Source organism: Mustelus asterias, chromosome 3 (assembly GCF_964213995.1).
Source record: "Mustelus asterias chromosome 3, sMusAst1.hap1.1, whole genome shotgun sequence".
Lineage (NCBI taxonomy): Eukaryota > Metazoa > Chordata > Chondrichthyes > Carcharhiniformes > Triakidae > Mustelus > Mustelus asterias.
Window position 1 is genome coordinate 41,553,982 of NC_135803.1, and position 14,841 is coordinate 41,568,822.

A 14,841-nucleotide genomic window follows, 5' to 3' on the forward strand; every position below is an offset into this window, starting at 1 on the left:
CTGTCATATAACCTATTATACATAAAAATGCATTCCTCCAAAGAAAGAACAAAGAAAAGTACAGCACAGGAACAGGCCCTTCGGCCCTCCAAGCCTGTGCCGATCATGATGCCCTAACTAAACTAAAAAAAACTTTCAGCCCTTCCTCGGTCCGTATCCCCCTATTCATGTGCCCATCCAGATTCCTCTTAAATGTGCCTGCTTCTACCACCTGGCAGCACATTCCAGGCACCCACCACTCTCTGCGTGAAGAACGTCCCCCGCACATCTTCCTTAAACTTTCCCCCTCACCTTCAACCTGTGCCCCCTTCTAATTGACACATCCACCCTTGGAAAAAGCCTCTGAATATCCACCCTGTTTATGCCTCTCAGGTCTCCTTTCAGCTTCTGTCTTTCCATTGAAAACAATTCCAGTTTATTCAACCTCTCCTCATAGCCAACACCCGAGACCAGACAACATCCTGGTGAACCATCTTTGCACTCTCTCCAAAGCTTCCGCGTCCTTCTAGTAGTGTGGTGACCAGAATTGCATGCAATATTCCAAATTTGCCCTAACCAAGATTTTATATAGCTGCAATAGGATTTCCCAACTCTTGTACTCAATGCCCCAGCTGATGAAGGCAAGCAAGCCATATATCTTCTTTTTCACCTTGACCACTTGTATTGCCACTTTTAGGGATCTGTGGACCTGCACGCCCAGATTCCTCTGTATGTTAATGTCCCCAAGGGTTCTGCCATTTACAGTATAATTCACACCTAAATTTGATCCTACAAAATGCATCATCTTGCACCTGTCCGGATTAAACTCCATCTGCCATTTCTGTGCCCAAATCTCCAATCTATCTATATCCTGTTGTATCCTCTGACAATCCCCAGCACTATCAGCAACTCCACCAATCTTCGTGACATAAGCAAACTTACTAATCAGATCACCCACATTTTCCTCCAGATCATTTATATATACTACAAACAGCAGAGGACCCAGCACTGATACCTGTGGAACACCACTAGCTACAGATCTCCATTCTGAAAATATCTTTCCACTGCTACTCGGTATCTTCTATAACCAAGCCAGTTCTGTATCCACCTAGCCAGTCCACCCTGAATCCCATGTGATTTTAATTTTTATACCAGTCTGCTATGTGGGACCTTGTCAAATGCCTTACGAAAGTCCATATAAACTATATCTACAGCCCTTACCTCATCAATTATCTTTGTCACCTTCTCAGAAAACTCAAATCAAGTTGGTGAGACATGAACTTCCCCATTCAAAACCATGCTGCCTGTCACTAACTAGTCCATTTTCTTCTAAATGTGCATATATCCTGTCCCTCAGTATCTTCTCCAAAAGCCTCCCCACCACTGACATCAGGCTCACTGGCCTATAATTTCCTGGATTATCCCTGCTTCCTTTCTTAAACAAGGGAACAACATTGGTTATTCTCCAGTCCTCTGGAACCTCGCCTGTGGTCAAAGAGGATTCTTTGCAGGTTTTAAGTTTGGGCGATTTGCTTTCTCCAAGACTGTAGGACTCTATAGTTTTTGCTTCACGTATATTTAATAACATTAATTTGGTTGCTCCATTAACTGGCCTAGAAAAGAAAGGGACTAACTAATTCAGCATTAAACTGTATGGAGCAAAACGACACAAGGTAGAGTCCTTGCAATACAAGGAAAATGATCCTAATAGTCCCAAATGAAAGAAAATCTAATTTCACACTGGTATGCAGATACAAAGACATACCGAAGAAGAAAATGCCAATGTGGCCATCACAACTCTCAACAATCAACTCCAGGAGTTCTGTTGTAAAGACTAGCTTTCTTTCAATGATCCATTAGAGGAAAAACAAAATTGGGATGTACCCTCAAGTGTGATGTCAGACAGGGCTTTGTTATTTAAAACACCATTATAAATGCACTTTATTTACTTTGTATAATCAGTTTATGTTGAAACATTGTTCCTTCTCTCCCCCCGCTGCTTGGAATTCTGCAACTTAATGAACCATCAATTTCTGTACCACATATATAATTGAAAAATTGATTCAACAAAGGATACGCTGTGAGCACAGCTGTTTTACATAGGAAAAAGGCTGGGATATTATAATGTTCAAACATCAGCTCAGTAAGCCTTTCCCTCTTTGCTCGTGTATTCCACTGCAAATACAAGAAAATAGTGTTAAATTCAGGTTGGTTAAAATGAACCTCACAAAATATAATTACTGCACAGGTAACAAAGAAATACAAGATTTTACAAAATAAATCATTTGCTTAAAATAATGTAATTCCACAGATTCTCAGTGAAAACACAGTACAGCAAAATATGAAACAGTGTGGATAAAGTTAATTTTTGAAATAAAGATCATTAGTTCCCCCACTGGCATCCACCGAGTGGATAAAGTCAATAAATGAATTCAATACTAAGAAATATCAGGCTCAAAAACCTGAAGGTAGCTGATGTTTTTAAGGAACAGCGACAGTGGTCTATGTTTGTCAGTTAACAAGTCTTCCCAATCTCTCAGGATCATCTGCAACCAGGAACACAATCTGAGCCAATGCTACCTGAGTCAATTTGCTCAGATGTAAACAAAATAAGTAATCCATCACTTTCTCTCTCTCCAAGTGTAAACTCTGCCTTGGTCTTGTACACTTGCATGTTAGACACATTGAACACATGGGGGGAGATGGGGGGGGATTCTCCCAAAAAAATTTGAAGTGTCGAATTCACATAACTAGAGTAAATCACGCTGTTTTTTTCAGTGGGAGTTTCAAAATGAGTCTCCCACACTCTGCACTGCAGAGTGCATTAACGAAATCAGTCCAAAAAGTTGGGGGCAGGTTTCCTGCTGGAGAGGCCAGCAGCATAGCACTGAGCGGGCCACTGCGCACGCGCCGATCTGTCATAGGGGAGACTACGGCAACTCCGACCCCTCCCCAATCTGCTGGCATCCCTCCCTCTGTCACTCAGCCCGAATACACAGTGGCAGCGGGACCCCCCCACCGATCGCCCCCGAAGCTTCACCCCCTTGGAACTTTACCCCTTGGGCAGTGCCAGGATGCCCAGGGGGCATTGCTCCTCTCTCGTCACCCAACCCTCTGGGGGGCCTCGAATGCCCCCCCTTCACTCCAGCTAGGTTGGGCCGCCAACTCCCCACAAAGTAGGGAGCTATACTAAACCCCACTGGAGCTCCGCGCGGATTTCTAGAGTGGAGCTGACAGCGCTGGAAATCCAGCACCCGGAGAATCGCAGAGGGCATGGTCCCCAGCGGGGAGCCTGCAAAACGGCCTCCGCTCGAGTCTCCTGGCCCGCGAAATGGGAGAATCGCCCCCATGAACTTTCATCCTACCAGAGCATATTACCATACCAAACTACAAGATTACACTGCCTTCAAAGTGATTCTTTTTTTACCCAAACTAATTTATTTCAACTGTTCAATATTACACTTTGCAACCCAAAACACAGAAGTCTAACAGTATTTCATACAGTAATTAAATACTAACCGGAGCCTCCGACATCAAAACAGGATGCAGACCAGCTTCAGATTTTATGTGATTCTTATATGTGTGATCTAGTATTGCTTGAAAACTGTCCCAGTCTTCAACTGCAAATAAAAAAGAAACATTCAGAAATTTTAATCAGAAGACCATACTTTTCCATTGAATTATCACTTTTCTAACAATTTATTTTCAAATAATTTTATAGTTGTGACCCAAAACTGAAGTACATAATTTGTTTTAATAATCTATTAATGTTTCACAAATTAAATATTGATATAGGATGTGCAGTAATAAAATTCCTATAAAACTACATACCAGTACCTCAAGATTTAGTTTTAATACCTACATTAAGGTGCAATGTGCATAGGATCTTAGGGCAATTTTAAAAGTTGTATTCAAAGGAAAAATAAGTTTGCATTTTGCCTTTCATGAACTCAGAACATTTTAAAGTGCTTTACAACCAGTGGAATAAGGTTCCACAAATAGCAATGTGATAATGTCCAGTTATGCTATTTTTATATCGATTGGGAGATAAATATTGGCCAGAACACCATGCATGACCACCCTGCTCCTCAAAATATTACCATAGGACCTATATGTCCACCTGAGGGGCCAGACATAGCCTCAGTTTAATGCCTCATTTGAAAGAGCAGCATTCCCTCAGTACTACACAAAGGTGTCAGCCTAGATTTTGTGCCCAAACCTATAGAGTGGGATTTGAAACTACAACCTTGTGACTCAGAAACAAACATTTTACCAACTAAGTCACATTGTGTGGAGCAAAATAAAGGAGGGGAAGGGGGGAAAAGTAGGCCAGTTGGTTAATTGTTATCCTTAAAACAATCTAGAAAAGAATGTGATACTTAAAAAAAAAACAGCAAATGTACTTAGCTGGTCAACATCTGTGGTTAGAGAAGCAAAGTTAACATTTCAGGTTGGTGACCTTTCAACCGAATCGGGAAAAGTTAGAGAAGAACATAAGAACATAAGAAATAGGAGCAAGAGTAGGCCATCTAGCCCCTCGAGCCTGCCCCGCCATTCAATAAGATCATGGCTGATCTGACGTGGATCAGTAAGTAAATCGGTTTTAAACAAGTGAAAGGTGGAGAGAAGAAACAAAAAATGGAAAGTCTGTGATAGGGTAGAAAGCAGGCTAGTTTAAATGTCAAAAGGCAATGGGAATGGGAATGGGACAAGTAAAGAAACAGAACTTACGTTAGAGGTTGTGTGAATGGGAGACGAATGAAAAGCTGCCATCCAAAAGCAGAAGAAACAGGAGAGAAAAGCCAAAGCCAGCAAAGAGAAAGGAAATCAAAAAGATACAGGGGCAGAGGTTGCAACGTAAAATTGTTGGACTCCACTGAGCTGATGTTCATTTAGCAACAAAATGTTTTTATTTTAAATCACTGTCAGCTTGGTAAAATGGATATTATATGAAAGGATTCATGCACTGTGGTCAAGCCAAAAGCAGCAGAGCTGAGGTTACAACTAAACACCAACATGATTTGGAAGTTACAGTTAGCACATATTAGTCACAGCAGACTTACTGTTGGTGACAGGGCTTAGCAACAGGATTGTTAAGAAGCATCAACCCAGAAGGTGCCCGGGAATTTGGAGATTACTGGACAAAGCAAGGGCGAACATAAAATTAGTGGGTGGAAATCATCAGCATAACATGCAGAACAGGCAGAAATATTTTGCTCTAGGAACATACTTCATATGAAAGCTTTTCTCTGAAACATTTGCTCATTGGAAAACAAAACATTAAACTCACGCTTGATCAGATAAATGCCACAACAAAGTCTTGACGTTGACCAAAGCTCTGCAGAATGTCACTTTCCATAACATTGTTTATTCGATGTACTACACAATTTTCTTTTATTCTTTCATGGGATGTGGGCGTTGCTGGCAAGGCCACATTAGTCACCCTTCCCTTATTGCCCTTACACAGAGTAGCTTGCTAGGCCATTCCAGAAGGCAGCAGTCAACCACATTGCTTTGGATCTGGAGTCACGAGGAGGTCAAATCAGGTAAGGAGGGCAGATTTCCATCCAGATGGGTTTTTGCAACAATCAATGATAGTTTCATGGTCACTGTTTATTTATTTATTAGTCACAAGTAGGCTTACATTAACACTGTAATGAAGTTACTGTGAAAATCCCCTAGTCGTCACATTCCAGCACCTGTTCGGGTACACTGAGGGAGAATTTAGCATAGCCAATGCACCTAACCAGCACGACTTTCGGACTGTGGGAGGAAACCCTTGCAGACACAGGGAGAAGGTGCAAACTCCACATAGACAGTGACCCAAACTGGGAATCGAACCCAGGTCCCTGGTGCTGTGAGGCAACTGTGCTAACCACTGTTTGAGAGTAGCTTTATATTCCAGATTTATTATTAAATTTAAATCCCAATAGTTGTTGAGTTAGTATTTGAACCTGTGCTCCCAGAGCATTAGCCTGGGCCTCTGGATTATTAGTACAGTGACATTACCACTGTGCCACCATCTCCCCAAATGTAAAACATTAATATATTTCATAATCTGCAAAACAGTCAATTGAGTTTTATTGGATTTAATGGAATACATATCACGCACCTCTGTCCTCACTCACTGCATTGGTAAATTTAATTAAAGCCAATGTACTAGGATACAGTGTGTGCCAGAATTGAATTAGTTTAAAATTTAGAATTTAAAAGTGAATTCAAGAAACCTTCAACCTGAAGAATTTTAACTCAATTCTTTATTTGGTATATTATTAAAATTATTTGATAAGAAGTAATGGATAGAGAGAAATTGGAATGGAACCCTTTCAACACCACTATAGAAATAGTGATCAGAAGCTCCAACCCCAAGCTGCACTAATTTAGATGAATTTGGTCAGAATGATCACATAAAAACTAGCGTCCGTCAGAACGTGATCTACAGCAGAGGCCTTCAGGATAGAAAAGAAAACTGACAAAAGAGAAAACAAACTGCTGACATACTCATTCCATTTTTCAAAGGAGAGATAACTTCCATATTTTCTCTGGGAACGCGCAAAGAATTTGTATCAATGAAATAAGTTGTGCCACTTGACTTTCCTTTGTCTCCTTCTATTTCCATAGGCGTGCTCCCATCATCTCTCTCCAACAGCATCCCAATCGCTGTTGGAAAGTCTGCCTTTAAAAGAGATTATAGTTTAGCTCACAATACATTTCCAACTACAAAGGATTTTACTTGATATTTGAAAAATATACAAAAGGTACAAAATATACATTTGTTCACTATACAAGAACACCTTCAGATTAAATGATTTAAAAAAACATTTTAACAAAATGAGAACTTGTTAGAATAGTGCATTATCATTTAATATTAGAATCATAATAAATGCAAAAACACCACAGAACTATTGGCGTCACCTTAATAAAGATACATGCAGTCTGTACCACTATTTGCAATGAAGAAAATTAAGGAAACATGTAAAGTTTTTGCAAATCAGAAGCTAGTTTTCATGATGGTGCAGCAAATTTATCCACAGACCAAGAAATTAATTGATTTATCCACAGCATTTAGATTTTGCCTTGACACCCGTTTATTAATGGAAAAAAATTAGCCATCATTCCTGTTTCCATGTAATTTCCTATTGATTAATTTGCTTGGGATAATGTTGCTCAAGTAGAAAGAGGGAGCCCTTATGTTGTCCCACAATAGCAGTGGTGTTGTAATAGCTTGAGGGTCAAAGGTAGGAGAATCAAGAAAGCTATATTCACAACAGGTGATGAGAATAGTGGAATTAGGGGGAAGTGAGGGACATGTGGGTGGCAAGGAACCCAGGCCATGGCCAGAGATTGCATTCAAGTTCTTAGTCACTGATGAGTCAGAGCGACTACAGAGATGCTCCAGGATATAGATGAAGAGCGAGGATGAAAGAGGCATGAGGGCAGTGAAGTCAGAACTGAAATGGGATGGAATCTAGGGGAATTAAGTTGTAGGGGAAATATATAAAAATGAGCCATTACTAGGTGCAGAGGATGTAAAGACAAGTGTATCTGGGGCTTGGTGTAGGCTGTTAAACAAAGGTGATTTATGAGACAGAGGCTGCTGTCCACTATTAGGCAAGTACTTGAGCACATGAGAATCAACTGAGGTAGAAAAGCTCAGGTGCCTTACCAAACATGGTGTAAATTTGTAAATGTAAGCCTAAAAACACAGACTATTCTACAAGACCTATGACAGTGTAAAAATTCAATATTTTGAGGGCATGATCAAATAAATCGTTAACCACAAGTTTTCCCAATGCCTTTCAATGAAAATAGATCGGGAGCATGATCAAAATCTATCATTTCATATGTCAGCTATTCTTCCCTTAACTTATTTAACTTCCATGAAATCTCACATGGGGGTGGTACAATGTCAAGCTACCTTTGGACAATCTTCTCCGGCATAGCCAGCTCTCACTGTGTATGACCCAATGTCAAACACAAGGGCACCGACCTCATCTGTGAAAAATTGAAGCAATATATGAGTCAAAACATTGTCTTGGAAACAATGAAACCAACAATGTTCAAAGGGAAGAAACACATTCTGTTGCAGTAAAATAATACTTTCTATGTATGTATGTAGAAATCGTGATTTGTTGACATAGTATTAAATTTTACATAAAGAGGTTTCACCTACCTGCAATTCAAACTTTACATTCAGTCACTATGAAATACTAAGAAAATGTATAACTCAAGTAATAACAATTACAATACTCATAAAGACTGAGAACTTTTAAAAATTTGAATGCCCAGTGACCAACTTAAACACGATATAAAGGTTTTAAGACTTTTACCACAACGTACAATTGATTAAACACTGCTTCGGTAGGAAATTTACACTCTAAACTACAGAAAGATTCTCTTGTTGATGCTTCTTTGTGACTTAGTCCTGGGGGCTTCCCTTCTCTGCCTTTTCCAGGTTGGATAACTCCTAATCCTCAACTTTTTTTTTTAAACGGTGAGGGTTACCCTGGAGATTCCTCCCTCTGGCCAAAGTTAGACATATCTTCCAATCTTGTGTATATCCTCAAGAACTTAGTCTTTTCAATCCAAGTGCGAGTTTCCCCATTGTTAATCTTTCAGTTATCTCTCTCCGATTCTGGCAGACTAACACCGTCTGAGAGGTTCAGGAATATTTTAAGAGAACACCCTAAAAGCCGATCCTACAATGGATTACTCTAAAGACAGTACCAAAGCATAACAACCTAATAAAACCTCGCATTTACAACAAATGACTTGCAGTAAAAGATAGAATATGGTTGTTACAACAAGCCAAAAGCTGGAATAATAAAACTCAGTGGTATGGAACAGGAGTTGCAAATTCAATCGCCAGTTCTGCTCAGTTCTTGCCTGGAATCACGCTCATCTGGGATGGAGGTGAGCATTAATAGAGGAAGACAAAAGATTTCACAAAAAGGGTTTAACCTGGACAACAACTTACTCCTTCCAGCAACTGGTCAAATGGGTGCTGCCAGGTTTCTGGAAGTAAAGTGCCAACTCATCTGGAAGCAAAGATGTTGAGTTCGACTAGAAAATTTACTCAATTTTTTTTTACATTAAAATTTGCTAAAACCAGGATAATAAATGCAATTCTATTAATTTGAACATGTCTGTAATGCTTTTTGTTTCCCAACCATCTGGGGGGAATCTTATCATTCTGTGTGCTAATTTACAATATTATAGCACAGAATTGAAGAACATGGATTATCATCTGTGGTTCTCTGAAGGGTGGGCACCAGCAAGGCATTGAAGTTTTCCAGATGCAGAAATAAGAGGAAATAACGATTCCTGGGACATTCTTGTCTGCTTCCATGTGACTGAAAAGCAACATTAGAAAAGGAGGGAATGGAAGTCCACTTGCTCATTCTTGTGGTAATAAATAATGACCGAGAAAATTAATAAAAATATTTTTATTAATATAACTGTTCAATATAAAGGTTAGTCATGGCATTAATCAATTCTGGTCTCCCAGATTGTCTGGATCCACTACAGTTCGCCTACCACCACAACAGGTCCACAGCAGATGCCATCTCCCTACAATCAACTCTGGAACACCTAGACAACAAAGGCACCTATGTCAGACGATTTATTGACTACAGGTCAGCCTTCAACACCATTATTCCTACAAAACGCATCTCCAAACTCCATGACCTGGGACTCGGCTCCTCCCTCTGTGACTGGATCCTAAACTTCCTAACCCATAGACCGTAATCAGCAAGGATAGGCAACAACACCTCCTCCACGATCATCCTCAACACCAGTGCCCCACAGGCTGTGTCCTCAGCCACTTACTATACTCCTTATACACCTATGATTGTGTGGCCAAATTCCCCTCCAACTCGATTTTCAAGTTTGCAGATGACACCACCATAGTGGGTTGGATCTCAAACAATGATGCGGCGGAGTACAGGAAAGAGACAGATAATCTGGTGAACTGGTGTGGCGACAATAATCTCTCCCTCAATGTCAACAAAATGAAGAAGATAGTCACCGACTTCAGGAGGTGTAGTGGAGGATGTGCCCCTGTCTACATCAGAGACAAAGTGGAAATGGCCAAGAACTTCAAGTTTCTAGGTGTTCAGAACCTGTCCTGGTCCCTCCATGCTGACGTTATAGTTAAGAAAGCCCACCAAAGCCTCTACGTTCTCAGAAGGCTAAGGAAATTTGGCATGTCCACTACAAGTTTCACCAACTTTTACAGATGAATCATAGAACGCATTCTTTCTGGTTGTATCACATCTTGGTATGGCTTCTTATCTGTCCAAGACTGCAAAAAACTATAAAGGGTAGTGAATGAAGCTCAATCCATCACGCAAACCAACCTCCCATCCATTGACTCTGCCTACACTTCCCACTGCCTCAGAAAAGCAGCCAGCATAATCAAGGACTCCATGCACCCCGGACATTCTCTCTTCCACCTTCTTCCATTGGGAAAAAGATACAAAAGTCCGAGGACACGAGAACGGCTTCTTCCCTGCTGCCATCAGACTTTTGAATGGACCTACCTCGTATTAAGTTGATCTTTTTCTACACCCTAGCTGAAGTTTTAAAGTTTATTTATTAGTCACAAGTAAGGCTTACATTAACACTGCAATGAAGTTACTGTGAAATTCCCCTAGTCGCCACACTCCGGCACCTGTTCAGGTCAATGTGCCTAACCAGCACGTCTTTTGGACTGTGGGAGGAAACCAGAGCACCCAGAGAAAACCCACGCAGACATGGGGAGAATGTGCAAACTCCACACAGACAGTGACCCAAGCCAGGAATCAAACCCAGGTCCCTGGCACTGAGGCAGCAGTGCTAACCACTGTGCCAGCATAAACACTACATTTTGCACTCTCTCCTTCTCTATGTATGGTATGCTTTGTCTGTATAGCGCACAAGAAACAATACCTTTCACTATATACTAATACATATGACAATAATAAATAAAATGGAAAGGATGAAACTCACAATTGACTAAACTAAAAAAGAGCAGACATTTTAATAAACCGAAGGAAACAAAATCGAATCAGACCCGTCCTAACCAGCATAACGGCAATGTGGCGGCAGTGGTTAGCATGGCTGCCTCACAGCGCCAGGAACCTGGGTTCGATTCCTGGCTTGGGTCACTGTCTGCGCGGAGTCTGCATGTTCACCTCGTGTCTGTGCGGGTTTCCTCTGGGCGCTCCAGTTTCCTCCCAGTCTGAAAGATGAGCTAGTTAGGTGCATTGGCCATGCTAAATTCTCCCTTAGTGTACCCGAAGAGATGCCGGAGTGTGGCGACAAGGGGATTTTCACAGTAACTTAATTGCAGTGTTAATGCAAGCCTATTCGTGACACTAATAAATAAAAAAACTAACTTCCACAGCAATGTGCTTAGTATCAATAGTTCTACAATTTTTAATATGTTTACACACCCTAAAACATGCATACAATTTCCTTATCGCAATTTAAAATCCACAAGATTCTTCAAAGAAAATTCACTCAGCACCCTAAACATTAATTTTCTTTACTTATACATGCATCAAGATGAGAACAGGGAATCTGCAGTTGTGATTTGTCAGATGTTCCAGGTTCAACACCAGGTCCATGCTAAATCACCTCTTCTCAGCCAATGTGAACAGATGCTGCTATAACCTCAACCAGCACCTGTTGGGCTTAAGAACACAAAAATCAACCAAGTACCTACTCCTAATTAATATCAAGTGACACCAATTGTAAAATAAGCATTTGCATCCATATTTATTGAAAAAGGACAAATCAGGCACCACTCTGATGTGCCCCTAATCTATAAAATTCACTATCCAGGATCCCATGAACTGCAACCCATTAGATCAGGAGCTATAGAGGGGAGCACGAGATTTTTTTCTGAAATGTGCACTTGGAAACCAACCTTATTAGATCTTAAATTTGTTAAGGCAATTTTAAAATCTTTCATTCCTTCTGCATCTGAGAAGTCTCCAACTCTTGAACATAAACCTTTTATTATTGTTTTATTAGAAATAAAAAGTAATGAAAATAATCAGCAGGTCAATCAACATCAGTGAAAAGAGAAACAGTTTCAGGTCTGTGACCTTTCAACAGTTGTGTGAGTCAGTTGTATGCTCTGGGTCTGTTTACATCATGTAGAGAAGAGATCAGTTTCTTTATTTCATTGAGAAGTTTGTTTGACAAAGCAACACGAGTGGAGGAGATGAATGAAAGTATCCCTTTCGGATGTATCACAGCTTGGTATGGCTCCTGCTCTGAGCAAGACTACAAGAAACCACAAACTATGTGAACATAGCCTAGTCCATCACACAAACCAGCCTCTGTCTACACTTCCCACTGCCTCGGAAAAGCAGCCAGCACAATCAAGGACCCCAGGCACCCGGACATACTCTCTTCCAGCTTCTTCCGTCGGGATAAAGATACAAAAGTCTGAGATCACATACCAACCAACTCAAGAACAGTTTCTTCTCTGCTGCCATCAGACGTTTGAGTGGACATATCTTATGTTAGCCTGATCTTTCTCTACACACTATCTGTGACAGTAACACTACATTCTGCACTCTCTCCTTTCCTTCACCCTGATGTACTCGATGAAGGGTATGTTTTGTCTGTGTAAGGTGCAAGAAACAATACTTTTCACTATATTCCAATACATGTGACAATAATAAATCAAATCAAAGTCTGAGTGACTCTGATGGGAACAGTGTATGAGATGGAGTTGCTTGTCTCTGAGCTGAGCTCATGCAGCCTGTCTGTCCCTCCTTCTCTGACATGCCCCGGGCTGGGCCTACGGCCGCCAGGACTGGCCCAGCCTCCTGCCGCGCTATGCCCACCGGGCTCTCGATCTCTCTCTCGCTCACCTCCTCCGTACACACCGCCGCTCATCCCCACTCCGCTCGGGGAAAGTCACTCCCGGATGATCGGTAAAGGCCGCTGGTCTCTCACTCCAACAAAACGCCGGCTCCAGACCCAAAACCCGCTCCTCGCCAACAAAGAGCAGCTAATGGCCGACCCCAACCAATCGCCAGCGGCGGTGGGCGGGAACAATCCTGACTGACAGTCACTCTAACCAATAGAAACCGACCGACCGCCCACCTCCCCGCATCACTCAAACCTCGGCCACCAATCATCGGGAGGCGGTTTGAGAGGGGCAGTCGGGCAGGCGGGCAGGGGAGGAAAATTTAGTGGTTCTCAGATGAAACACTTCAAGGTGGGTCGGAAGGGAGGGTGCATAGAAAAGAAAAATTAAGTGGCTGCTCTGGGCATCAAGGCTCCATTCAACCCTGAGGTTTGAGCAAAATCGAGTCTTAACTGAGGAGAAGGAAGTTGATTGTTGCAGGACAGTCATTGCACATCCAGGAAACAGTGGCACAGTGGTTAGCACTGCTGCCTCACAGCGCCAGCGATCCGGGTTCAATTCCGGCCTTGGGTCATTGTCTGTGTGGAGCTTGCACATCCTCCCTGTGTCTGCGTGTGTTTCCTCCGGGTGTCCCGGTTTCCTCCCACAGTCCAAAGATAGGTGCATTGGCCATGCTACATTGTCCCTTAGTGGCAGGGGGATTAGCAGGATAAATATGTGGGGTTAAGGAAATAGACCAACTGGCCTCCTTCTGCACTGTAGGATTCTATGATTCTAAAACACTGCAGATACCTCTCAGTCAAGTGTTCTCAACTTAACTGTATTTGTCAAGTGAATAAGGGTAGGCCATTCACCCCACTGAGCCTGCTCCAGCATTAAATTAGATCATAGCTGATCTGTATTTCAACTCCATTTGCCCACCCTAGCACCATATTGCGTAACAAAACCAGCATCTGGAGTATTTTGCTTTTATCTAACAATTTCAAGTCTTGTAAGCTCTGATTGTAAACTCCCAATCTCCACAGTCTCTTAGTGAGTGAAATCCAGATATCTGCCATCCATTTGTGTAAAAAAAATGCTTCCTAATACCCCTTCTAAATGCGTGGCCCAAATGTGAAGATATTAAAGATAGATGACAGGAAGAAATGGAATGCTATGCTGTCAACACAAAAAAATTATGACAGTCGGTCCTGGTACAGAACTTGAATATTGCTAAAAAGAAGACATGTTGCCGAAGCTTTTTAAAGCTTTTCATCTTGCACTGATTAGGGCAATCACAAAAATTTCAGGATCACTCTGCAAGGATGCAGTAAGATAAGCACAACTAATTTCTTACCTGTAATTATGTTGTATTACATTTGCAAAAACAATATACAATTTGTGACAGGCACGCTGATGGTAAAGCAACTAATAAACTTGTTAGGCAGTTTTTTCCTGCAAGCTTCTGAATCCCATCGTCGGGCTCAAATGTGGTTCAGAAGCCTGTACAGTGTGTAAAGGAGTCACTCAATTGGGATTATCATAATCCTTGGCTGACTCTCAAAGCTGGGGTGCTTGGAAACAGCAGTAGAATGACATGGCAGGTAAGTGAGGGAGTGGGTGCCCTTAAAATGGAAGTGTCCTCTCCAACTTTATTAAATTAGAAATAAAAAAAAGTCTTTGCAGCAGCCGGACCACCACTGTGTTGGGGGAAGGGTGGCCAGTGGCTGCGACTGAAGTCATACAGGCAAGAAGGGCACATAAGCCCTCCCACCTCAAACTGTCACTGGGAGGCCACCTTCAGACAGCTAAACTGCCCCCCACCCACCTCTTCCAACAAGCCTTTCATTACTTCAGTTGGCTACAGGTCCAGGAAAGCGGATGAACAGTGGTTAGCACTGCTGCCTCACAGCACCGGGGACCCGGGTTCAATTCTGGCCTTGGGTCACTGTCTGTGTGGAGTTTGCACGTTGTGTGGTGGAATGGAATTGGGGAACTGGCACACTGGCCAGCAG

General features: G+C 41.9%; 1 protein-coding gene across 2 annotated transcripts in view; it reads right to left on the reverse strand.

Annotated features, from left to right (window-relative positions):
* Window positions 1–13,017, reverse strand: part of actl6a (actin-like 6A) — a 27,622-nt gene extending 14,605 nt beyond the window's left edge. For both annotated transcript variants that reach the window (XM_078207952.1, XM_078207961.1), the window contains exons 1-5: window positions 12,849–13,017; window positions 7,898–7,974; window positions 6,481–6,655; window positions 3,499–3,599; window positions 2,057–2,154 (exon numbers count right to left, since the gene is read on the reverse strand). In XM_078207952.1, the coding sequence (XP_078064078.1) occupies window positions 2,057–2,154; window positions 3,499–3,599; window positions 6,481–6,655; window positions 7,898–7,974; window positions 12,849–12,873 (476 nt within the window). In that variant the 5' untranslated portion in view covers window positions 12,874–13,017. The remainder of the gene's footprint in view (window positions 1–2,056; window positions 2,155–3,498; window positions 3,600–6,480; window positions 6,656–7,897; window positions 7,975–12,848) is intronic.
* Window positions 13,018–14,841: the final 1,824 nt, after the last annotated feature.